The sequence below is a fragment of the Brassica napus genome, chromosome C2 (genome assembly GCF_020379485.1).
Source record: "Brassica napus cultivar Da-Ae chromosome C2, Da-Ae, whole genome shotgun sequence".
NCBI lineage: Eukaryota > Viridiplantae > Streptophyta > Magnoliopsida > Brassicales > Brassicaceae > Brassica > Brassica napus.
This window is the reverse complement of record NC_063445.1, coordinates 15,791,489-15,819,005: the sequence shown is the minus strand read 5'-3', so window position 1 is coordinate 15,819,005 and position 27,517 is coordinate 15,791,489. Positions and strand designations below refer to the sequence as shown.

General features: G+C 34.7%; 2 protein-coding genes across 2 annotated transcripts; one reads left to right on the top strand and one right to left on the bottom strand.

The window, feature by feature from the left end:
* Nucleotides 1–5,581: 5,581 nt before the first annotated feature.
* Nucleotides 5,582–6,831, top strand: LOC106381067. Its single transcript, XM_013820927.3, has one exon. It carries the CDS (start codon nucleotides 5,798–5,800, stop codon nucleotides 6,608–6,610), a length of 813 nt encoding a protein of 270 aa, XP_013676381.1. The 5' UTR covers nucleotides 5,582–5,797; the 3' UTR covers nucleotides 6,611–6,831.
* A 14,803-nt stretch (nucleotides 6,832–21,634) lies between these two features.
* On the bottom strand, nucleotides 21,635–22,669 carry LOC111209420. Its single transcript, XM_022709311.2, has one exon. The coding sequence runs from the start codon at nucleotides 22,667–22,669 to the stop codon at nucleotides 21,635–21,637; it is 1,035 nt and encodes a 344-aa protein (XP_022565032.2).
* Between the last annotated feature and the right edge of the window lie 4,848 nt (nucleotides 22,670–27,517).

Sequence of the window (27,517 nt, the reverse complement as noted above, 5' to 3'; positions counted from 1 at the left end):
TTTGTTTGGGGTTTTATTAAATTTTTGGTCGACTTAAATCCATTCTTTGTATTTGGTTTTGAGAAAATTTATTTAAAGGGAAGATATGTTTAAAAAACATTTCGGCAATTTAGTTAAGGTTTATTTATTTAATAGCTTATATGGTTTGATGTTCGGTAATTCAAAAATATTAGATCAAGTGTTCAGAAATGAATTCAAAGCCATAACTGATTACATTTCCAAAAATATTTATTGACATACATGTTAAACGCTAAATATTTTTATTAATTGTGCTATTTGACTCCAAATTTTTTTTGAAGAAATCCCAAATTTTTCAAATGCGAGAAACAGGGAATTGCAAAGGAAGTTGCAGGGGATCCCTCCCGAATCCTTAATGAAACTCTGAACCGTCCTAAGTGTTGGAAACAAGGTTTTGTGAGGGAATTGCAAGGGACCCTTGCAATCCGTCGCAATTGTGCGACGGAATAGATTCAATTCCCTTGCAATTTTTCGTGGGATTAGCGAGGGTCCTTTACGATTACCTTGCAATTCCTTCATTAAATTTTAATTTTAAATAAAAAATACAAATACAAGAAAAATACAACATATATGTGACATTTTGCTTAATCATACTCATTTTGAGATACATTTTCACTGTTACTATTGTCAGCCTCATCATTTGTGTCCTCTTTGTCGGTTTCAACATCAATTTCGGCATTTTCTGAAGTAGAGCCTTCAGTTGAATCATCAACAATGTCCTCTGTGTCTCTGTTATTTGTATCAAAATGTATGATATTCTCTGTTGATTCAATTGGGATGGAGATTTCAGAAAATCTTTCGGTATGCGTTGACATCCATCACCCCCAAAGTTATTTGTTTGCAATATTAGTTCAGGTGTCATGACTTTAGTTTATTTAATTTTTCAAAATAGTTATCGACGTACATGTTAAACAGTAAATTTTCATATTAAATTTGTTATCGACACCAAAATACTTTACGAAACCCCCTCCCCCAAACCATTCAAGTGCTGGAAACATGGATTTGAGAGGGAATTGCGAAGGATCCCTTGCAATTCCCTCGCAAATCCCTGTTTTTGAGCTTCATCTTTTATTACATTTTTGATTTTCAGAGAATTTATTTAACGTGAAAATATATTTTAAAACTTTTCAGCAATTTAGTTGATGTATATTTATTGTATAGATCGAACGGTTTTGATGTTAAGTACTTCCAATATTAGTTCTAGTGTCAGGAATTGCGTTCCCAACCGTAGTTGATTAACTTCGTAAATAGTTATTGACGTACATATCAAACACTATAAGTTTCTACTAGATGTGTTATCTGACCAAAATTCTTGACGATACCCCAAACCATTCACGTCGCGGAAATATGGATTTGCAAGGAAATTACAAGGGATTAGGCATGACTCGCAAAACCCATCACAAATTTGCGAGGAAATTACAAAGCACCATGATTAATATATATACCCAATTTTCACAAATCCCACACAAATTTGTAAGAGAATATCTCTCTCCTCAAATTTTTGTTGGGTTTGCGAGGAAAATACTTTTACTCGCAATTCTATTGCATATCTTTCACAATTTTTCGAGCAGGATTTTTATTTGCAATTTTCGTAAAAAATAAACAATATTCTTTCTCCTTTCAGATGAAACTCACGAGTAGGTGACAATCGAACATATGTGTGTTCTTAAGCATCTTTTCTCTTTTTTCCAGTCTCACTTTTATGATTTTATTGATATTTATTTGATTTTTTTTGTTGGCAATTTGTATTTTATTTTATATATTGGATTTTTGGCGTTGGAGCCAATCTTTTAGTATTAATAAAGTAGAGATTTCAAAGATTGGGTTTATTTAGAAAAATAAAAATGGGTGTTGTAGAAAAATTTCTACCGTAGGTTGAGGTATACTGCACTGTAACTGTATTTAATTTTTTGAGCAAGCCCACAACCATCTCTCAAACGAAGCTACCTTTTTTTGTTTGAATTATACAAGGGTATCTTGGTCCCTACCGAAGTGAGTCCAGATTAGCCACGTGTTAGCAGAGTACGTTATCGGTCCACGTCTCGGTTCCATGTCCTTGGCGATGCCAAAATTTTAATTTCCAGTGGCCGGGACTCGAACCCAGGTGACTTCACCGTATTGGGCTTCGCCCTCAAGTTAATCCTCGGTTAAACGAAGCTGCCTTTAATAGGCATACGACCATATCTCTAGGTTTGGATTAACAGATCTTAGCGATCGTATATGATTTTGGCCATTTTAAAATTTATCAATAAATCGGCAACAAGACTAGAGATGTGGTATTTAAGGGTTAGATGGTTAGTGCAAGCAGTTGGTTTTACGTCCTAGGTTCAATCTGTTTGGGATATGGTTAGTCCAAACTCCACAAAACTATACGTGATGTGATTCCAAACTTCGAGATTAAATTCGGAAGAAATTAGAGAAAAATACTATTTGATGACTATTTTATGCATAAAGGAAAACAACTTTATATTTTATTTTATTTTGATAAAGAACAACTTTATATTTTACCCTTCCAACTTTGATAATCAATTTCTGTAGAAAACAAGGCAGTTTGATTGTTTTTGTTTTTGGTCTAAAAAAAGTAGTTCGGTACTTGTCAGCAAAACATCACCGATGCTGTTTGTCGGAATGGACCATCTTTATTGTCTAAAAGGATCCGAAAAATCTGATATGTCATACAGGTCCGTCATCATAACCAAACCCTAACGGGATTGGACAGCTTCCTGTTAGTATTATAGATAGCTGCCAAAATAAGCAAAGTGTTCAAGAGGAGTAGACAATTTTTGGTTGGATCCAATTGGGTCGGGTTGGTCTCAGCCCCTCAGGTGGGCTCAACAGCGAGCCAGTGGTTATGAAAAGAAATGTTTTGGGGAGAAACGTGGACCATTTATCAGCCTTTCAGTTTCACTTAGTGATCATGTCTACTTTGTTTTTCTGTTTCATATAATTCATATATATTATAAATTCCCTTTCATGTTCTAAATAATATGCAATCTCCCTTTTTTCTCCTTTTCTTTCGATCACTTAAATTTCTTTACTTTCAATTTAAGAAATTATCAATTTCGATTTGATGGAAAGCAACTCTGCATACTCACCTGATCCGATTTTAATATTGGACTTTTCTCACACAAAAAAAATCTCTACGATTAGAATAGGTAGAGCATCTCCAATGATGTTCAATAATTTTTTTTTTATTTCACTTTAAAATAGAATAATTCTATTATAGAGTTATTTGATTATAGAGTGAAATATAGACAAATATTGTTTTTTCACTCTAAAAATAATAGAAAGAAAAAAAATATTTTTTTATATTTTACTCTATTATAGAGTAAACCATTGAAACAAATTCAACTATATAATAGAGTTATTTTATTTTAGCGTGAAATATAGAAAAAATTGTATCATTGGAGATGGTCAAGTGGTTTGACGATGGAAGCAAATAACTTTTTTTCTACTGCACTTATAAGAAATATACAAAGGAACAAAATAAATAAATGAAATCTTATATATATATATATGAATGAGCGAACCACTAACAGTGAAAATGAAAAAAAAAACATAAAAATCTTAGATATGTACCAATTATTTTTTACAGAAGTGGATAACAATGTATTTTATTTTTATTATGGTCTAACATAAAAAGACTTATCTTCTTGACATATACCTGACATGTGTATGCTCGTATGTTTGTTTGGAGATATCAACAATGCCACCGTATTTATTTGTAATCATAGGCTTCATAAGTTTATATAAATTATATCATGTAACCATTCAACCCTATATGAGAATCCTAATATAGGGTTCTACATCAGCCAAAAAAAAGTTCGCTTAAAAAGTACAATAATAAGACAATCTGGTTTAGCAGTTTTGTTCCTAATCATTAAAAGTATCGTAGAATAGATGTAGTTAGTTAAAAATGCAGTAGTTGGTACTGTTTAGTATGATCGGTATAGCTATTGCAAATGAATGGTGCAGTAAAAAACTTGAATGGCGAATTAATCAGAGTAAGTAAATACATCAAACATTTACTATATCACATCACTGGTTTTGTTTCAAATATGTGACAGACTTTTATCTTAATTTACATTGACAAAACTTTGGTGTCTGATGGTTAAAAGTCTCGGGTCGGTGCACTTTGCAACACGAGTCTATATTCAATGCTTCATCACATTAGTCAACACAAATCTCACCGTACGTTGACTCTAAACATTCAGACATTGCACATGCCCTTTTGACTTTAGAGTCTTACAATACACAAAGTAAGGGAGGGGGTTATTGGATCATTAGATTTAGATAATCTGTTCTATCTGTGTTGGCTTTAGAGTACATTGGTTGTCATAGGATCCAAAGTTGGGGGGGGGGGGGGGGGGGGGGGGGGGAGGGGTTATTGGATTAATCTGCATCGTTTTAGAGTACATTGGTTGTCATGGGATCCAAATATTTTCTGACACTTATGATTTTTAGATTATGAATAATATAATGCAGTATTTTATCACATATACAACAGTTGGGGTCAAAACCGGTCACGACGGAATCAACGCATGAAAGTATCCGGAGAATACTTCTCGAAAAAGTAACTTTCGTATAATTTTCAACAAAAAAATTTACGATAAGTTTTGGAATAATTTTGTCCACAACTTCGGAAGTCGACACTAGTTGTCCGAAAAGAACTCAAAAGAACGACCGAAACATCATACGGCGACCAATCGGTTAAACAAACCAATCGCCAAATGGCGACCGGTCGACCACAGAACCCAGTCAACATATGGCGACTGGTCTTTCACACAACCAGGTCGCCATATGGCGAATGGCCCGTTACTCAATCGGTTCACCATGTGGCGACCGGTCCACTACGAAACTGGGTCGCCATATGGCGTCCAACTCGTCATCAGACCGGGTTGCCATATGGCGACCGGTTTGTCCCAAACTCGGATCGCCAAACGGCGACCGGGACGTTACAAACTCGTGCATTCTCATCTTATCCTCGTTTCTCTCCCTTACGAACCAAGACTATATCGTATACAAAAATCTTTACCTTTTAATAATTTTTTTTGATCATTTTGACCCTTAAAACAATTTTGTGATAAAACTTTTTAGGGATATTTAGAGTATTATTCTACAAAGATATATTTGAATATTTATAGAAAAATAGATATGAAGATAAAAATGATAAAATATTATAAATAAATTATCTGTAAATTTTATAACTGTAAAACCAGAATAAAATAGTGTTTTAATTGATGATCAAAATATGAGTTTAGTTTCCCTATAGTGACTAGAATAGAGTCATAGAATGCTAAAAACCGTTAAAATGTTGAAATGTGTATCTATCAAAGAACCCTAACAAAAATATATTTTTCTATCAAAATTTCCATGGATGATGTATACTAATACAACTAAGTAAATATGTTTTTTTAATCTAAAAGAAATACATAAAAGAATTATTGTAGTGGAGAAAAAAAAAGGTACAAAGTGAGGAACCAACAACATGTAACCTTTTTTGGCCCATGCATGTGAATATGTAGCAAGAGACACGCTTCTCTGTCCCCTCTTCTATTACCATTTTTATTCCTCTCTTTTCCAGTTTCTCACCCGAAAAAATCCTTTTAATTATTTTCGTATTTTGACTACTATTATTAAATATCAAAACTTCTTCTTTATTCACCTATAAAAGTATAAATTAAAATCTAATCCTTCCTATAGTTCCGCCTTCCCTTCTCCTAAAAACTTCTCTCCACGTCTCTCTCTTTTTCTGCAGAAGCATTCAACAACTCTCACGATGATGGCGGTGGATCTTCTATCGGAAAACTCTAACATGAGTCCAAGAATCTCGTTCTCTCGTGACTTTTGCCAATCCGATGCAATACCGGTCGAGAAACGTCCGTTACGATCATCGTCGAATTCCAAACCGTCGAGTCTCAATTCAAGCGTCGATTTCGATTTCTGCATTCCCGGCGGCGTAACTTCCGGCGAAAGCTTCGACCAAGGCTCTTGGTCCGCCGACGAGCTCTTCCACAACGGTAAAATCTTACCGACCGAAATCAAGAAGAAGAAACCCGAATCACCACCGCCCGAGAAACGCAATCCGGGTAAAAAAGTATCCGATACCGGTCCAGCCGAACCGTCTAAACCGGATACTAGAAAACCGAGAAAACCGGTTGAAGAAGAGGAAGATGACGTCGTCATAACGGAGGAGAAACCAAGTACGAAGTCGTTTTGGGGGTTTAAGAGAAGTAGCAGCTTAAACTGCGGGAGTAGTTACGGACGGAGTTTATGTCCGTTACCGTTACTAAACCGGAGCAATTCGACCGGTTCGACTTCCAGTAAACCGAAACAGAGCTCAAGGAAACACACAACAGAGCATATAAAGCTACAACAATCGTCATCGTTATCATCTTCATCTTCGGGTTCATCGAGTAACAGTAGCTTTCAGAAACCGCCATTGAAGAAGAATTATGGAGGCTACAGTTACGGAAGCCATGGAAGTGGAACTAGAGTGAGTCCGGTTATAAATATGGTTCCGTCCGGGAACTTGTTTGGTTTAGGTTCTATATTCTCTGGAAATGGAAAAGACAAGAATAAGAAGAGATAGGTTTGGTTCTGATTTGGTAAGAGAGATATTATTCCTGGGTTTACTGTTTGATCCTGCTTCTTCTTCTTTCTCTGAACTCTGAAGATTTCTGACAGTGTGTTTTGTGGGTCCTATTGCCAACTTCTTTGTGTCTTTTTTTAGATTATTGTGGTGTAATTGTTTTTTGTTTGATTTGTTAGTTTGTCTTTTATCAATGTTTAAATCTAGATTTTATATTTCAAGAGGCTGCTAATTTCAGATACACATCGTTCATGATTGGTAACGTCTTTACTCCATCTCCAATCCAACTCAATCTCTCTCTTAACATTATTTGAAAAATGATTTAGGGTATCACCACATTTATTTTCACCCAAAAAGATACAAGGCATACATGACGCTTTAAACCTTTTTTTTTAGTCATATGTGACGTCAAAATTTTTGCATAATATAATGACAACAGACTTTATTTACCCAAGTTACAAAAAAGAAAGACTTTATTTACCCTTTATATATTCAGTCTTTTTTGACAGTCAACAAGTTCAAGTTTCCGTGGAATTAATTTGTACCCTTCACTTTTACAAGAAGTGAACATTTTCACTGGAATGAATTAACACACAAATTAATTAGAAAATTCATCTATCCACTATATTAGATAGTCCACCAGCTATTTTCGAACTTATACACTCAAAATGAAGAATGAAGAGATCAACGAAAAAAGTTATTTGAAAAAAGTTATTTGAAAAAAGTTTTTGAAAAAAGTTTTTAAGAAGGATTTTAACACTAATTTTTTTTTGTACGTCAATTCTCAAATGAAGAACACAGAAACTTGACTTAAAAATTAATGGAGTATTTATGTATTTTTTTTTGTCATGATATAAAATAGCTAAGATTAACAGAAATTGGGATCCGTAAAATTTGACTGAAAAATGATGATAACAATGATCTGAAATAAATTATCAACACTGAGCCATAACGATAAAGGATAAAACTTTTGAAATATATTAATAACTAATAAGTTATTTTTTTGTTTTTGACAAACTTTTTAAATATTACAATGACTAACAATTTTATAACATCATTTAAAAGTTAATTTTTCTATATAAATATTCATTTTTGACAAAACTTTTGAAATATAATAATAACTAATAACTTATATATCACCATCAGAATAAAATATATATATCATATTAATAAAAAATATAATTACATTTAAATTTTTACATTAACTTATATATCATATTTTGTATAAATATATATATTATATTAAAATTAATTGTAAGTGTGCATTAACAATACAAAACTATAACAATAGTAATCAATTTTTTTTTTGTTGATGATTAAATTTTTAAAATTTTATTACCATTTATTGGAACATTAGATTAATTAACAAATTTGATTTTTACAAGAGTTTCACGTATTTTAACAATAAATTTAAACGGAAATTAAAATTTTATACATTTAAACATAAATTCAAAATTTATACATTTAAACATATACATACTTTAAATTAGGGGATAAGGAACATATTGAAAATAAATATTTTAAATATAATATAATATAAATAAATTTGTATTTATATAAAATATAATTTTAACTGTATTAAAACTCAAATAAATAAAATTAAATAAATAAAACAAATCAAATGAAACAAGATTACAAAAATAGTTATGGTTTTACTTTTTTCAGACTGATGAAGAGAAAAACATAAAATAATAATTTCAAAATGTAGACTATTTTTTTTTTAAAACTAAATAAATTAATATTATTATTAAAAATATTACTTTTGCGCATGGCACAAGAAAACTCATAGTTATCAAAGTAAAAAACAATATTCCTCTAAATTTTCCTAGAGTAACTATATAATAGAGTTATACAAGTAGAGGAAAATCACCTCTATAATAGAGTTAGTCTATTTTTGACCAAAAAAAATAATTGAGTTGAAGATGGTCTTAGTTTTCAGACAGTAGGCTGTAGCAAGAAAAAAATAACATGCATTACATAAACTAAACCAATTAAGCTTTCCTCCTTTTTCCATAGCTAATTAATATTGTTTTTTAAATTATTTATCAATAAAGAATTTTGTAAGACATCAGTTTGATTTTAAGGAGATTATATATTTTCATTTATTTAAACGACACAATTAAAAACTTATATTTGTTTCATAAAAATGCATGTTATAGAAAACGTTTTTTCAAAATATTTTTTTATATTTTTAATACATTTGTATTGACTAATAGTGATTAATTATAAAATTTAGAACAATTATTACATTTATTAAATTTTACTGGTTTAAAACGATGAAATAGATAATCGCAAAATTATGCATTTATAACTAAAATTTAAAATATTTTATTATTATATGTGAAAATTCTAAAACATACATTATTTTAAAACGGATGGAATAAATTTTTAAATCTATATATCAACATATATAAAATATATTTTATAATATTTTAAAAATATATTATATAAATCATAATTAATTACACTGAACAATAAAAATAATTAAATTATGTTTAGTTTCATTTCCAGTAATCATATATATCAGAATTTTTTTATTTATTGATAAATTTTATTTTTAATAGTTATGGACAAATTCAGCAGCTAAAATTATATAGATACATCCAATATCATTACATCTTAAATTTGACAGCAAATAAATTATAGCTTTATACGAACTAATCATCCACATTATTATAGTTTTAAATTCACACATAAAAATTAACATTCGATAATTAAAAAGACATTAAAAAAACCCACATATCATATTTTTTTCTCACCATTGGGAAGTAAGAATTTTTCCTTTGTCGTTTAAAGTTGTACTTAATACTTGTTTAAGTTTACATTGTTTTCTAGAAATTTTGGACATTGCTGCTATAAAAACTATTGACTTTGACTTTATCTCTGTCTAAGACCATCTCTAATGTATTTTGTTGTTGTTGTTTTTAAAATAGGCAAATTCTATAATGAAAATGGATTTTATTCTAATTTATTTTTCTATAATAATGATCTTTGAAATATAGAGTAAAAAATGGAGATTGCTATTTTTTCTTCTAAATATACAAAAAATAGTAATCTCTATTTTATATGAAAAAATAACAATGAGAATTGGAGTGAATTTGTCTTTAAATGCTATCATAGAGGTAAAAATAGCAATAGGTTAGAAATGCATTAAGAATTTTACTCACTTTGTTTCATTTTAGATAGTGTTTAAAGATTTATTTGTTGTAAAAAAAGTTATGTTTTCATTATTTTAGATAAAAAATTTAATGATGTTTGATCTTTGTAACCAATTACACAATATTTCATATTTTATATTTGTTGGATTCATTTTATTTAATAATAGTTTCATATAAACAAGATAAATTGTATAGAAGTTTGTACTTTGTGTGTGTGCATTTATCTTAAACATCATTTAAAGTGAAACAGATAGAGTATCTGACTCATTTTCTAATTTTTATCCGGGCTTGGTTTATTTTCTTATAACCAAGAAATATGAGCATCATACTGAAACAACTTAATTAGTCAACTCCTTAAGGCTTTAATTAGTTTTATTGTTTCAAAAAAAATATTTTCTTTGGAAAATTTGTGGATCAGGTTTCAACCGGCCGTGGCTTTCCAGGTTTTCAATAAATGATTCTAAATTGTTTCATTCATTTGAATACATCTAAATTAGTGGTTGAAAGTATATAATAGAATATAAGTAAGAGAGAAAAGACTACCGAGTTGAAACTGCATTACATCTACATTTGGTGGCATTGTAATTGAAAGAGAAAGACAAGTACGAACCAGACGTTTTAATTGAAAAGATAATCTTGGTTGAATTTTCAATTTTGCCGCACAAGCTATATTACTAAACTAGTTTTAGTAATTTAATAGTGACTAATTAATGATAAATCTTTTAATAAAACAATAATAGAGTTCTCAAATACAATTAGAAAGTGCGACAAGACAAGTGACAGGTAAACAATTCTCTTTCGAGCTTGTCCTATTCTGTTCCCTTTTGAATATTTCTCACATGGTGTGTATTACCAATTAATGTGAATTATCACTAAAGCAACGCAAAGGAAAAAAAAAAGAAAGATAAATAATTGACGTGATAACTACTTTTCCTCTTATCATTCCGTGTAAAGTTACGCTTAAGGTCGTGCCAATTATTCCGTTATTATATTTATTTTCTTTTAAAAGAAATTATTCCTTTACTGTTTTTTCTTTTATTCCTTAATAAAAGAAATTTTTATTCACACTAATTTCTTAGGGTAAAATTAAGTGTTTAAACTTGCTAAAACGGAATATAAATTTAATACCTTACCGGTCTTACTAATCAATTTCACACAACTCATATCAAACTTTTTTTTTGTAATCGCTCGTATCAAACTTTGTTTTAATCTTTCCAACAATGACATGTACCAATGTAAGGGATTTGACATAATACTTGTCTGTTATTGTATCAAAATAGTCACTGCAAGGGCATAAGATGTTATTAATTTTTGAGCCATTAACAAACGTTGCTTTTTCTGATTCACTCTTGAATATAGAATTTTTTTTTATGCTGAATAAGCATATAAATGACTCAAGTAGCTCTATTGTAGCTTTACTAGTTGTGCTGTAACATTATTGAAATTTATTGTTTGAAAAAACATTATTGGAAAAAGGGTTTTTCACAAGTTTGTAAGAAATTTGAGGAGCTCATTTTTTAAACCGAGGATTTGGGACCTTAAGTATATGCAAGGGTTCATATGCAGACGTTACGTATTTGCAGTTTCTTAAAGCGATGTTGATCAGAGATATTAAATAGTTCAAACTCAAACTCCTTTTATATTTTCTATAAAGCAAAACTGATCTTCAATTATTTACAAAATTTGGATTTAGTTTACAATGGTCCTATATTATAAAAGATGTAAACTGTAGTTATCATTGTGAAACTGTTATTAGATCACTTTTAAGGATGGATGACAATTATAATCCGCAAGATGCCAACCGCCACATGGTTGTAGGGTGTACTAAAAACACTTTAATTCTATTTTCTTCTGGTTGTCACTAATTTTTTTTGCTTTTCTTTTCCGCTTTATTTTATATAAATTAGGTTTTCTAATGATAAATATGCTTACTATTTCTATTTGTTACTTTGTGTCCTTTCAATAAAATCCTTATACATGATAAGTTGTTTTGAACTTCTGTGTTACTTTGGGCCAAAATTAAGAGCAATTCCCTGCAATTAGAATGGTGAAGTTGATTTAACTGGTATCAAATAAATATGGCAAACACCACATGATTGTACGATAAAATGCTTCAATGTTGTCGTATGGTAGTTTTTGTAACTCACACTGACTGCGTTTACTAGTTAAAGCTTTTGGTTTTACACACTTTTTGTAATGAATACATACTACTTACGTCGTAGAGTATATATATGATATCACTCAAATTATCTTAATGAGTGATTTATATTCTCTCAAAGTCGAGTTGTAATACTTAGGGATTGAATTCTCAGGGAGCTAAGAAACCTAATAAATCTAATTAAGTTGATTAAGCTAGGTTTGTTTATGTTTTAAATGTAAAAGACAGGTTTGTGAGCAAGGTAATTACTCGATTGATTGATTGGGGTTTCAGTGGAAGGATTGTTTGCTAGACTTAGGGTTTCTATTCAGGAAATCAGTATTATAATCCTACAGATGCCTAACAAGTCGTATTCATGATATTATAGAGTTCTACACTTATAAACAAACCATTAGGCTCTCGCTTTCTAGGTTTGTCTATTGACCTTATATTAGTATCGATCGATGATTTTATAGGAATATCGATCGATGATTCTATAGGAATATCGATCGATACACTTGTTGAAACGTCGACTGATTATTTGATTAGAATATCGATCGATGCGTTAGGTCAAGCTTTAACGTGCGGGTTGAATGTGCTCACTAAGTTTCCTAGATCAGCTCTCGCCTTACTCTAGCAATCTTAGCTCAATTAGGATAGATTCAGGGTGAGATGCAAGCTATCGCTTATGTCTACAACTCCTAGGGCAATATCTAGGTAGCTAATCTAGAAACAAACATTAATGATAATCCTAATGATGAATATCACAACTTAGCAATCTATAGTTGGGACTAATCCCTCATAACCTATCTGAACCCTAAACCTAACAGGTAGATCTATTCAGACATGAAATTTGTCACAGGAATCATACATGAATAGATGAATAACATAAAATATAAATAAAACCAAAACCAATGGAGTTTCAAGAGGACTCTGAAGGAGTTCCTCTCTTCTCTCCAACCCTAAAACTAAGAAAGAACAATAGAATAAAGTTTAGCCGTCAACAATGGCTTAGAAAACACATAAATAGGGTTTTAGGTCGTCCAAGGGTATTCTGGTAATTTGTGGTTGCTTCTGGGCTTCAGTCGGTCATAAAATATGCTCAGCCCATATTCTGGCATCACCGTCGATCGATGGCAAAGGTGCACCGTCGATCGAAAGTCCTTCATCTTCAAGACAGCTTCCTCTCGCGAGGCAGACTGACCACCCTTCAGTAAAACGGACATAACCTCTCCTATATGATGTGGATTGACCTAAAACCGGTGGCATTTGAAATCTAACTCAATATCTATCTTGTGTAAAAATATGGGCTCAATATAACGGTGGGAGGGTCTTCATCCATAGCTAAACATATGACGCGTTTGTGCAGCTCTGCACTCAAAAGGCTCCAAAAGACACCAAAATCACCACATTTCTCCAAATCGTCCCTAAACCTGTAAATACTCTAAATAGACTCTATATCGTAGTAAATATATATTAAAACACTTATAAACCATGGTTAAAAGTGAGTAAAATTCATGGCCTATCAATTCTCCCAGACTCGTCCTTTTGCTTGTCCTCAAGCAAAACACACAGGGCAGTCTTATGAAAGAGGTTTGAAAACGGCAGGGACTCACAGATTTAAAACTCAGAATCAACACCTTAGAAAGCCATAATCTCAGAAGTACACTATATCATATCCGAGTCTAGCAACCAAATTCACCTAGTCAACAACTTTAGCAAATCATGTTTGACAATCAATCCTCTTCACCAACCTCAATTCTTGAATAAATAAAAGTGTAGGCTTTACCTTGGGAGTATCGATCACATGATGCAAGGATGCTCAAACAAGTATATGGACCTGTAGGTAAATAAGAGTTCATTTTCTCTCTCTCTCTACTAGTTTCTCTCTCAGTCAAAGTCTGTTTTTATTGCAGGGTCATTGACAAAGATTGGACAGACTTCCATGAATCAAGCTTTAATGGTTTTAGCCACCAAATCATGTTCACTTCTTTTTGACCTATATCCTAGGATTCTTTGTGAATCAAGCCTTATTGGTTGTAGCTCCCAAGTTCTGTTCGAATCCTTTACGTATAGAATTCTTATGAATCAAGCCTTAATGGTTGTAGCCACCAAGTCGTGTTCGAATTCTTTTCCTAAATTATCATCTATAATTATATATATATTTTTAATTCAAATTTCGAAATAGAGACAGAGAGGGTGATAATACAAGGCTTTACCTTCCAGACTTGTTTAAAGAATCCGATCTCATGTATACCAAGCCCCAAGACAAGCAAAGTTGAGCTCAATTCGGTTGGAGGTCAGCTTTGGTTCCTTCAAACATTCTTATCGAGTGTAACATAGTTGACAGGTTGATCCACTTTTGTATCTTTAGTGCTATCTGCAACTAGTAAGTCTTGAATGGTGTGGTTAGATAACAAGCAAAATCAATAAGTTCAATGTCCCCTTCTTGACTCAATAAAAACTTCTTTTTTAAAACATTTTAATAAGACTGCTCGCTGATGTCAGTGTCGATCGACACAATGAAGTGAAAATCGATCGTTGTTGCTGAAGTGATGTCGATCGATATCGAGCTGGCCTCATCGGTCGATGTGCTGAGGAATCGTTTACTCGGATCTGTTTTTTTTTCATATATGCCATTGATGTGAGTATCGATCAACACAGTTAAGTGGCGATCAATACTCTTGAAGCTCTGTCGATCGACACAGTTAAGTGGCGATCGATAGATGCTAGTGATGCTCCGTCGATCGATGCTGCACAGCCATCGTCGATCCTCGCGCAAACTCGTCTTCCTCGGATTTTTTCTTTTTACCTAACATAAATAAAACATTAAAAGTCAGTAATAGATAACTAATAAAACCAATACAATTTTTTTTATGAACAGTAACTGCTACAGTAGCCCTGCTACAGTATCACTGCTACAGTAACTCCCGATTTTTCTGCTACAATGTCGGTCGATGTTCTTAATACAGTCTTGTTCGATTTTCTTGCTACAGTGTCGCTCAATTTTCTTGCTACAGTGTCGCTCGCCGCTGCTACAGTATCGTCGTTACTGTAGCAGCAGCGAGCGACACTGTAGCAACAACATGCTCCAAAAACAAGTCTTTTAGCTTGACTTTGGAGATCTGATTTAGTCCGGATGAAAATGAGAACATGCTCCAAAAACAAGTCTCAATGTCTGCTCTCTTTGAAGCTTTATCATTCTTGTGTGAAAGCCTCCTCCATAGACTCCTCTCCTTTGTCTATCCTCTCTGCAATAAGGAGTGCTCGAACCCTTGCAAATGGCCTTGCGAAGCATCTGCTGCGCACTCTGGATTTCTTGACACCATCTGAGAAGTGAGGGATTAATGATAACTGAGAACCTCTTTCGGTCCTTTTCCACACACATCAAACTCCTTCTGCTCTGATACGCGCCCAGTGTCGAGTGATGGAGAAGTGGCAACGTCGATCGATGTCGGATTGTTGATGTTGTTCGATATTGCATCTGTGGTGTCGTTCGATAGTATCCGGTCGGTGTCGATCGATGCTGCTTCCGATGGGCCCTTATCGACTTCATCTCTAAATCGCAACCCTCTCTGAGAAGCTTCTACGTGCTGATGATCATCCAATACCTCAATGTAAGAACTGATATGCATACTTCTATCAGGTGGAATAGGAGATTCAACTTCAAATACAGCGCATGGAACCACAATCTTCACAATATCATGTATCCTCTTCACTCTTTTGTGAAACCCAGCAGCTTCTTCTGTCCAGATAGGTGGTCTATGATGTTTAGGGACAACAAGGTGTGAGGACTTAGACATGTACATCCTTTCCTCAATCGGTTCCTCCTCAACTATATAACCTGAAAGCTCGTCCAACCCTGGGTGTCGATCAATATTATCAGGTGGGTGTCGATCGATGCAATCGGGTGGGTATCGATCGATGTCGGGTGGATGATGTCGATCGATGCTAGCCTCTGATGAAGTTTCCAGATCCTTTTCTGAAGTGTGCTGATAGTCAGTCATCAAGCTTCTTCTCCAAGTTGTGATCCAGATTCTCAGGTTGTGCCTCATCCTCTAGCTTCAAGAAATCTTCCATAGTGATCTCTCTGCCTACATCTGGGAAAAGATCACAACTTGATACATCGGTGCTCTTCTGTGTCGAGGCTACACTGTCACAAAAACAACTCGATCTGTCATGGATTTCAAGAGGTGTCGATCGATAAGAGGATATTGTGTCGATCGATGTTGAGGCGCTGGTGTCGATCGATGTTGAAGGCCTGATGTCGATCGATTGTGAGGCCGGATCCCTTGTATCAGCTTCTTCAACTCTGCTCGGCCCTCCAGATCCATATTGTTCATCATATTTTACCATATATTCCAGCAAAGATCTCATCTCAATCTCTAAATTTGCTGCTGCTTCATAGATAAATTTGTTGAAAAAGGCACTTGTAATGTCCTCCCAGCAGATTAAAGATCCTGGCTGCAGCTGTCTAAACCAGCGGAATGCATCTCCCGAGAGAGAATAAGGGAAGATCTTACAGAGTATGTGGTCTACAGATATTTCATTATGCTCACTCCTTGAAGCTAAATCCTCAAGCTTCTGGATGTGGTTTATGGGATCTTCACGAACAAAACCCTGGAAGGGGTCTTGACTTACCCAATCATATCATTCTTGGCTCAGCTCAAAATCATTCATCTCAGCAACATCAATCACATCAAGGATCACATCACCCTGAGAATTAATCAACTGTCATGCGCTGTTGCGAGTTCGACCTGCTTCATCTCTTAACAACCCATTCTAATCGACCTTAAGTATGAGCACTTCGACCTTCTCTGTTTCCACACAAGTGGTGTTGGTCATCGGATGAACAGTACCATGATGAACAATATCATGATGAACAGTGTCTCGGTGAACAGTGTCATGATGAACAATGTCGATCGACGTGTGATGAACAGTATCGATCAACGGGAGATGAACAGTATCGATCAACGGGAGATGAACAGTGTCGATCGACGTCAGATAAACAGTGTCGATCGAGGGTGGATGAACAGTGTCGAGGTGAACAGTCTCGAATGAATAGTACCTCGATGAACAGTACCTCGATGAACAGTATCATGATGAACATTGTTTTTCGACACCAGTTGAATAGTATCGATCGACGTAGGTTGAATAGTATCGATCGATGTAGGTTGAACAGTGTCGATCGACGTCGGGTGAATAGTGTTGATCGACGCGGGATGAATAGTGTCGAACGATGCTTGGATTTCTACGCTGCCAATCGCTGCTTGGAGGGTGTCGACTGCCCTCTTAGACTTATGGATCACGCGTTCCAAATCCAGTGGCTCTACTAGTAAGAGCCATATTCCCTTGTTGCTTCTGGTACTCATATGTATGTACCGGAAACACAAGAAAACAAATTTATCAGTTTTTTTTTAACAGTAGTAAAACCTAGACTAAATCTAACTAGACAAGATCTAATGGCGATCAAAGCTCTCCGGCAACGGCGCCAAATATGATATCACTCAAATTACCCTAAGGAGTGATTTATACTCTCTCAAATAAGAGGTCGAGTTATAGTACTTAGGGATCAAATTCTGAGGGAGCTAGGGAACCTAATAAATCTAATTAAGTTGATTAAGCTAGTTGTGAATGAAGAGGGGAACTTGTGTGTATTATTAGGTCGACCAACTGGTCTTTATATACATATGGTAATGACAGTCTAAGTACTGGATCGACATGAGATCGTACTTATCCTTAACTAGATAATGACTAGCAATACGTAAGATAAACACCAACTATAATGTAGATAAACACAAGAGTAGATAGGCGCCAGTATGATCCTGCGGATGGGCTTGGCCCGTCTTGCTACACGGGCTGATAAATGGGTCGATCACTAAATGGTTTATAACACTTCCCCTTGATCGACACATCCGGTCAAGGTTCATTCATGCTTTGGATGTTTCCTCATTAAAACCTCTCTTGACAAACCCAAAACCCAATGTGGTAAAAGGGAAAACAAGACAGGAAAAAGAGTACAACACATGAACTCCCCCTGATGAATGCATCACCGAAGATCCTTCAGTCGACGCATGCCTATCTTCCATATGAGCTTCTTGAACGTTGAGGTTGGTAGTGACTTGGTGAAGAGGTCGGCTGAATTCTCACTCGAACGGACTTGCAATACTTGGACCTCTCCTGCCTTCTGAAGCTCGTGTGTAAAGAAGAACTTAGGAAGAATATGTTTCGTCCTATCTCCTTTAATGTATCCATCCTTAAGCTGTGCGATGCATGCTGTGTTATCCTCGTATAGGATGGTCGGTGGATCCTTTCCTTTGATCATACCACAAGTGGTACGAATATGCTGTGTCATGGATCTCATCCATACACTCTCACGGCTGGCTTCATGCATGGCTAATATTTCTGCGTGGTTAGAGGATGTGGCTGCCATGGTCTGCTTCATGGACCGCCAGGATATAGCTGTCCCACCGTGTGTAAAAACATAACCAGTCTGAGATCTAGCATAATGTGGATCAGAGAGATAACCTGCATCAGCAAAACCAACTAAATCTTCCTTAGATTTGTTAGTAAACATAAGACCCAAGTCTTTCGTTCCTTGTAGGTAACGAAGTATATGTTTAATCCCGTTCCAGTGCCTTTGGGTCGGACAGGAGCTGAACCTAGAAAGTAAGTTCACAGCAAAGCTGATGTCTGGTCGTGTGTGGCCAGCTAAATACATCAGAGCTCCTATGGCACTGAGATAAGGCACTTCGGGACCAAGGACTTCCTCATTTTTCTTCTTCGGACCAAATGGGTCAGTGTCCGGACCAAGACTTCTCACGACCATGGGGCTAGTCAATGGGTGAGACTGGTCCATATTAAATCTTTTGAGTACTTTTTCTGTATATGCCTTTTGATGCACAAGAATTCCATCTTTCATATACTCAAGTTGCAATCCCAAACAAAACTTTGTTTTTCCAAGATCTTTCATCTCGAATTCTTTCTTGAGATATTCAACAGTTTGGGAAATTTCTCCAGAGGTTCCTAGGATATTTAAATCATCTACATATACTGCAATGATTACAAAACCCTTATTGAACTTCTTTATGAATATGCATGGGCAGATCTGGTCGTTTTTGTATCCTTCTTTCAGGAGATATTCGGACAGTCTATTGTACCACATTCGACCTGATTGCTTTAATCCATAAAGAGACTTGTTCAATCTGATACAATGTTGTTCTCGAGAACTCTCTTTGTTTTTCAATTCAATACCATCTGGAATTTTCATGTATATCTCATTATCCAGTGGACCATATAAGTAGGCAGTTACAACATCCATTAACCGCATATCAAGACCTTCTCTTACAGCCAGACTTATTAGAAATCTTAAGGTCGTAGCATCCACCACAGGGGAATAAGTTTCCTCATAATCTATTCCTGGTCTTTGTGAGAATCCTTGTGCAACAAGTCGTGCTTTATATCTCACAACTTCTCCTTTCTCATTTCTTTTTCTCACAAAAACCCATTTGTATCCCACTGGTTTTATGTTGTGAGGTGTCCGGATGATCTGTCCAAACACTCCTCTCTTTTTCAGTGATTCTAACTCCACATTAATGGCTTCTTTCCATTTCAACCAATCTGGTCGTTGCATACATTCTAGTATAGATGTGGGTTCTAGATCCTTATTATCCATCAATTCGACTGCTACATTATAAGCAAATATATCACTCATGTCGACATGTTTTCTGTTCCATTTCCTTCCAGACATGACATAATTTATTGAGATCTCATTATTGTCAGGAACTTCATTACCTTGATTCTTAGCGTCCCAAGTATCTTTTGGTGGTACATGAGTTTCCTTTTCCATGTCTAGAGTTTCCACTTTGTCGGATTTCTTTGCACTCTTTCTTTTCCGAACTTCTTTGTCTTTGGAACCTACTGGTCTACCACGTTTCAATTGTGGTTTAGACGTAGTAGCAGCCTGATTATGTCCATCACGGACATCAAGTCTTATTGGTGCATTTGCAGCTGGTATGTATGACTTGGTTACTCTATTTGGGTCAGCAAAGGAATCTGGCAATCTGTTAGCTAGCTCTTGAAGATGTATAATCTTCCGGACTTCTAGATCACAATCTCTAGTCCGAGGATCCTGCCATGTTAAGGATGTTTGATTCCATTTTATATCCTGTACCAGCTTACCATAATCTCCCCCTAATGCTGGATACTGGGATTCATCAAAATGACAATCCGCGAACCTGGCCTTAAACAAATCACCTGTTGTTGGCTCTAGGTACTTAATAATAGAAGGGGAATCGTATCCAACATATACTCCCATCCTCCTCTGAGGTCCCATCTTTGTTCTCTGTGGTGGTGCTATAGGCACTTGGACGGCACATCCAAAAACTCTTAGATGGGATATATCTGGCTCATGACCCGTTAGTAGTTGGGATGGCGAGTATTTGTGCTCACTAGATGGCCTGATGCGAATTAGCTCAGCTGCATGTAGTACTGCATGTCCCCAAGCTGATACTGGGAGTTTGGTATTCATTAAGAGTGGCCGGGCAATCAGCTGGATCCGTTTTATAAAGGATTCAGCCAGGCCATTCTGAGTATGGACATGTGCTACAGAATGCTCCACACTTACCCCCATGGACATACAATAGTCATTAAAAGCTTGGGAAGTGAATTCACTTGCATTGTCTAGACGTATAGTCTTTAATGGAAAATCTGGAAAATGTGCTCTCAGTCTTATTATCTGAGCCAGCAATCTTGCAAGTGCTAGATTACGAGTTGATAGGAGACAAACATGTGACCATCTTGTGGATGCATCAATCAGGACCATAAAATATCTAAATGTCCCACAGGGTGGGTGTATTGGTCCACAAATATCAACTTGTATTCTTTCTAGGAAATTTGTCACTTCCTTATTCACTTTGGTACGTGATGGCTTAGTAATTAGTTTCCCTTGTGAGCATGCTTCACATGTGATATTCTTAGGGATAACTCTTTTTGTTTTCAAACTGTGACCATTTGAATTTGATATGAGTTTTCGCATCATGTTCGAACCGGGGTGTCCCAGCCGATTGTGCCAAAGAGTGAACTCTTCTTTGAATTCTTTATTCAAGACGGCATTAGCCTCAACAAGACTGGTCTGGGCATAATAAAGACCAGTCCCACACGCAGGTATAGTCTCAAAGACTTTCTTATTGCCTTGGGTGATTTTATAAATCTGTAGGAATTCTTTACTTCCTTCACCCATTGTTTCGATGTGGAAACCATTCAGTCTTATGTCTTTAAAGCTCAATAGACTTCTGTTTGAGCTAGGTGAGTACAAAGCATCTTCAATCTCAAGATGTGTACCTTTTGGCAATAAGATATTGGCGTGGCCATAGCCTTCAATTAAGCTAGCCGTGCCAGCTATAGTGGTGATGTTAGCTACCTTATGTGTGAGATTTATGAAAAAATCGTTTGTCTCTCAAAATGGTGTGGCTGGTGCCACTGTCCACCACGATTGTATCCATTCCACTTTTCATTCTTCAAAAACAATAATCATAAAGTTAATGAACAATAATAAAATTTTCAGAGATGGTATCTTTAATGATCTAATTCTTAGGCATATGAGAAATAAAAAAAATTATTCATTCATAAGGATAAAGTTAAATCCAAAGCCAAACACTGATAAACAATCTTAAAGAACACCAAATCCAGGGGAAAACAATAAAAAAAATGATATGGAATTTTAATTCCTTATTTCAGTATGTCTGAAGTTTCAAACTCCATGTGATCAACTTTGTCTGACTCGTGCTGGTGATCCTGGACGTCTTCCAAGTCATCATCATCATCACCATCATATCCCGGGTCTCGAACCATGTTAGCTTCTGGGTTTCTTTTTAAGCTCTCCATGTAAAGCTCACACAAATGCTTAGGAGTTCGGCAATTTTTTGCCCAATGATTACCCATACCACATATGTGGCATCGATCAGCTTTGATCTGTGGTTTAAAAGACACACTACGGCCTCGGCCACGACCACGGCTAAAGCCGGGTGTGGTACCGCGACCACGTCCTCGCCCGTGTGCTTTAAAAGAACCACGACCTCGTCCTTGACTTCTTCCACGGTTTGGACCGGGATGGTCATTGTGTTGGACAAGGTTACTCTCTTTCTTTGGCTCTATAGCCAGCTTAGAGATGTCGGGTAATGGAGCTGTACCAGGAGGTCTCATCTCACTGTTTTTCAATAACAGTTCGTTGTTAGCTTCAGCCAACAAGAGACATTCTATCAACTCAGTATATGTGGCGAAATTCCTCTCTCTGTACTGCTGTTGCAATACCATGTTGGTTTGAGGAAACGTGGAGAGAGTTTTATTAAGCATCTCTTCCTCGGTTACTTTTTCACCACATAACCTTAACAAGGACACAATTCTGAACAGGACTGAGTTGTACTCGTCTACTGATTTGTAGTCCAAGAACCTTATGTGTTTCCAATCATATTGAGCCTTTGGAAGCAACACCGTTTTCTGGTGGTCATATCTTCGCTGTAAAGCGATCCAAAGGTCATATGGATTTTCCATGGTCATGTACTGAGTTTTCAAGTTCTCTTGGAGATGGTGGCGTATCATGTAGATAGCTCTATACTTGTCTTTGTCACTGGAATTGTTGTCTTTGGTGATTGTGTCACCAAGATCTTTTGATCGCAGCATGATCTTTGCATCAAGCGCCCATTCCAGGTAGTTGTCACCATTGCTTTTCAAAGCACTGAAATCAAGATTCGCAATCTTTGACATCTGAAAAATATTTGTAGTTTATCCCCATTAGTAAGAAAATAATCGGATCATTCACATACTCTTTCAGTCGGATACAAGCAATGCAAGTAAATAACAATATTTTTTTTTCAATGATCCAAACGATTTCATGTATATGCAGGAAGGTAAAGTTAAACCTATACATCTAGGATAAAGTTAAATCCATTGCATGAAATCTGATCAGTTTTATCAATTTTCGACATGAAAGTAAACTAATCAGTATGAATGATCTATCCTAATCAGATGATTTCATGTGATATGCAGGAAGGTAAAGTTAAACCTATACAAAATCGAGATAAAGTTAAATCCATGCATGAAATCAGATTAGTATACATTTTCAAAAAAAATGCAATCATTTCTTACTTTTATTTGTTTTCGATATTTATCAGATTAAATATAATGATTTGATAATGCTAGTATATCAGTAATAATCCGAAATTTATTTATTTTCAGATAAATACTAGCAATTCCTATTCCTAGTAGGATTAGGAAAAAAATAAATCGATATTTTTCTGATAAATACTGAAAATCCTTTTTTTTTTAAGATAAAGATATAAGGTTTAAACAATAGGAAAATCGAATTAAAATATATAATATATTGTTTTCAGTCGGATTTATCAAAAAAAATCGGATTTATCTTTAAAATTTCAGATTTATCTATAAGAAAAATCTGATTTATCTTAAAAATATTAAAAAAAATTCTTTCAAATTTGAGACAGGTTCTAGTCGATTTCAACATATCAGAGAAAGACTTTAAACATTCAAGAACAAGTTTCTAATGCAAGCAAACAATCAGATTAAGTTGATGCAACAGTCGGATATGTAAAAACAAAATTGGTGTAATTGTCAACCTAAAAGGTTCTAGCAATTAACTCACATCAGGAAGATTAAAAAAAATCAAACAAGCTTAAACAGGGTGAAACAAGACGAGATTTAAGCTTTGAAAATAGATTAGGGTTTTAGATTTTATTCTGCAAAGACATACGGCTAGATGTAGCTGTATGTATGCGGCTGAGGGTTTAAATCCTTTTTGGTTTTGTTTTGAGTTTTCTGAAGATACCTGAACCTTTTGTGATGAGTTGAACGGTCTGTGAGGAGAGAGAGCTGCTGCTGGTTGCTGACAGAGAGAAAAGGAGGCGACTGGAAGAGCTTTAGGAGTCGCCGGAAAATAGCAAGAGATCGTTTGGTTTCTGATTTATGGGTGGTGGATTTTTTGGAAGGGTTTAGAGACAAGGTCGTGCTGATAACGTGTTGTGAATGAAGAGGGGAACTTGTGTGTATTATTAGGTCGACCAACTGGTCTTTATATACATATGGTAATGACGGTCTAAGTACTGGATCGACATGAGATCGTACTTATCCTTAACTAGATAATGACTAGCAATACGTAAGATAAACACCAACTATAATGTAGATAAACACAAGAGTAGATAGGTGCTAGTATGATCCTGCGGATGGGCTTGGCCCGTCTTGCTACACGGGCTGATAAATGGGTCGATCACTAAATGGTTTATAACAAGTTAGTTTATGTTTTAAATGTAAAAGACAGGTATATGAGCAAGGTAGTTGCTCGATTGATTGATTGGGGTTTTGGTGAAAGGATTGTTTGCTAGACTTAGGATTTCTATTTAGGAAATCAGGATTATAATCCTACAGATGCCTAACGCGCGGTTTGAATGTGCCCACTAAGTTTCCTAGATCAGCTCTCGCCTTACTCTAGCAATCTTAGCTCAATTAGGATGGATTGAGGGTGAGATGCAAGTTATCGCTTATGTCTACAACTCCTAGGGCAAGTTCAAAGTAGCCAATTTAGAAACAGACATTAATGACAATCCTAATGATGAATATCACAATTTATCAATCTATAGTTGGGGTTAATCCCTCGTAAACTATCTTAACCCTAAACCTAACAGGTGGATCTATTCAGACATGAAGTTTGTCACAGAAATCATAGATGAATAACATAATATATAAATAAAACCAAAACCAATGGAGTTCCAAAAGGACTCCGAAGGAGTTCCTCTATTCTCTCCAACCCTAAAACTAAGAAATAACAATAGAATAAAGCTTAGCCGTCAACAATGTCTTAGAAAACACATAAATAAGATTTTAGATCGTCCAAGGGTATTCTTGTAATTTGTGGTTGCTTATGGGCTTCAGTCGGTCATAAAATATGATCAGCCCATATTCTGGCATCACCGTCGATCGATGACAAAGGTGCACCGTCGATCGACAATCCTTCATCTCCTCGATAGCTTCCTCTCGCGAGGCAGACTGACAACCCTTCAGTAAAACGGGCATAACGTCTGCTATATGATGCTGATTGACCTCAAACTGGCGGAATTTGAAAGCTAACTCAAAGCTCTATCTTGTGTCAAAGGATGGGCTCAATCTAACGGTGTGAAGGTATCCATCCATCGCTAAACATCTGACGCGTCTGTGCAGCTCTGCACTTAAAAAGCTCCAAAAGACACCAAAATCACCACATTCCTCCAAATCGTCCCTGAACCTGTAAATATTCTAAATAGACTCTATATAGTAGTAAATATATATTAAAACACTTATAAACCATGGGTAAAAGTGAGTAAAATCCATGGCCTATCAATATACAAAAGAATATCCTAACTAGCTAAGGAGAAGGAACTAAGTAGATAATTACAAGCATATTATATGTCATTATCGCTAGCTATGTATCATTATCTCTATACTCTCCCCCCCCCCCCCCCCCCCCCTTTTCTTCCCTTAAGTTGGCGGAAGACTTCTTGGATCCCCAATTTGGACAGTAAGTAAATAAATGAAGGATCGACAATGCTTTATTAAGTACTAGGGTCGGCCCGCCCTACGGGCGGGAAGTTATAATAAAAACTATTTTATTATGCCGAACAATGTTTATCTTCTTGTTTAAAAACTAATTTTAAGTTAGCACTTAGAGTTTTGATCCAAAAATATTACTTATGATAAAAGATAATTCCATTTGTAGTAGTTTACAATGGTGTGGTGATTTTGTATTAGTCGCTTGATGATGTTGCAATTTATTTAAAATGAGAAAGTTATTATTAGAACTGTTGCAACACTTTTGAGAGTCAGATATTTAGTTACCATTAAGAATTCTATAATGTATGTGAGGAAATATTATTTATTGAACAATGCAATGTGTGATATTTCTTGTGTAGACGAATAGTTTAAGTACTATTTGGAAACGTAAACGGACTGGCTAATAAAGATATAACTAAATATAAAAACTTGTTGAGTGGAGTTTATATGATCTTTTTTAGCCTATCTTCTTAAATCAATCTTCAAGAAAGTGTGTATATTCACCGGTTTTTTCTAGCTTACAACTTTATGCCTTAAACACTTGCACCATTTAAGTGATTTTGATGGGAAATTTTGAAAGTTATAGTTATAGAGAAAGAAATTGGGTGTTGAAAATTTTGTTTACCTATGGTGGTCTGCGCTACCCGTATGATGTGATGTATTAGTTTTTATCAGTGATATAATTTATGTGTAAATTTTCTTTTATTTTCATTTAGTTATGAGTGTGATTATGTTAAACAATCAGTGTTGTCTACATCAAATTTTAGTTATATAACTAAAAACGATATGTGAGCATATTCAGTATAATCGCTGATTTGATTCAGAGTTGAAATTTTTATAGTGTTATAATACTTTTAACACTTCTCTAAATTTAAATCTTGAGCATTATTAATTAAATCGATCAAAGTCAAACACAATAGAGAAACCTTGTTGAACCCATGGATCATAAGAGAAACCTTTACGGCTATATAATTTTCGTTTGATAGAGTACCGAAGTTATTTTATCAGGCTGACCGAAGAAATCAATTCTTTTAGCTAAATTGTTGAGTGGGAAAGGTTAAAAAGATTGTTTGATCAAATTGCAAGAGAAGTAAGTAAAAAGTAAGTAAAATGAAATTGGTAAACATGATGTGTGATGTATGTAACTATATAATTGTATTTTTTGTTTGCGTGTGTTTTATGTAAGCTTTTGTAAAAACAGTATGTAATAGCGTTTATGGTTTTACATAATGTTAGGGTGTGTGTAAGAATATTAATAGATTGCAGCGTATAACATATTACAGAGGTGTAGATGATCGTTTTTGTTGTATGTTTTTTTATAATTAAGAATCTATATATGATTGGTTGGTTAGTTGTGAGTTGCTCTTATTTGAGCTCTCAAGAGTGGGAATTTGATTCTGATGATTATAATGTGCAAGTTTGGTTTGGGCATTATATGATTGCATTTTGTTACAGTTCATGTTTGATATAGAATAGTTGATTCAAATTTTGAAAGTCTAAATCTATTTTGTTTTCTTTTTATTATAAATTAACACTTACATGTATATTAAGTAATTTATAGTTCAAATATTCCAATTTTTTAAAGGTTGTTGCATAGCTGTAAAGAAAATACCTTTGATGTAATCTATGACTTTTAAAACGCGGTTTTGTTTATTTTTTATTAAGTAAATAGCTTTGTTTTTTTCTATTTGTTTATTTATTTTTAACAGTTTTTTAATTTATTTATTTTTTGTTTTTATAAATGAATTATGATATTGTTAAAAAAATTCAATGTAGTTAATTTTATATTTTAAATAATTTTTTTATTTTATGGAACTAAAAAATATTCAACTAAACAATAAAGATGATGAAGACATATAGAAACTGTTTTTTTCTTGCATGTTGTTGAACACCGCAATTATTTTTTAATTGTCTCGAGCTCTCTTGAACGCTGGTTCGGAGCCAAGCATTAAGCTTAATGTCTTGTTCAAAGATATCTCTCCATCTAGTTCTGTTTCCGATCTATACTTTTGTTTA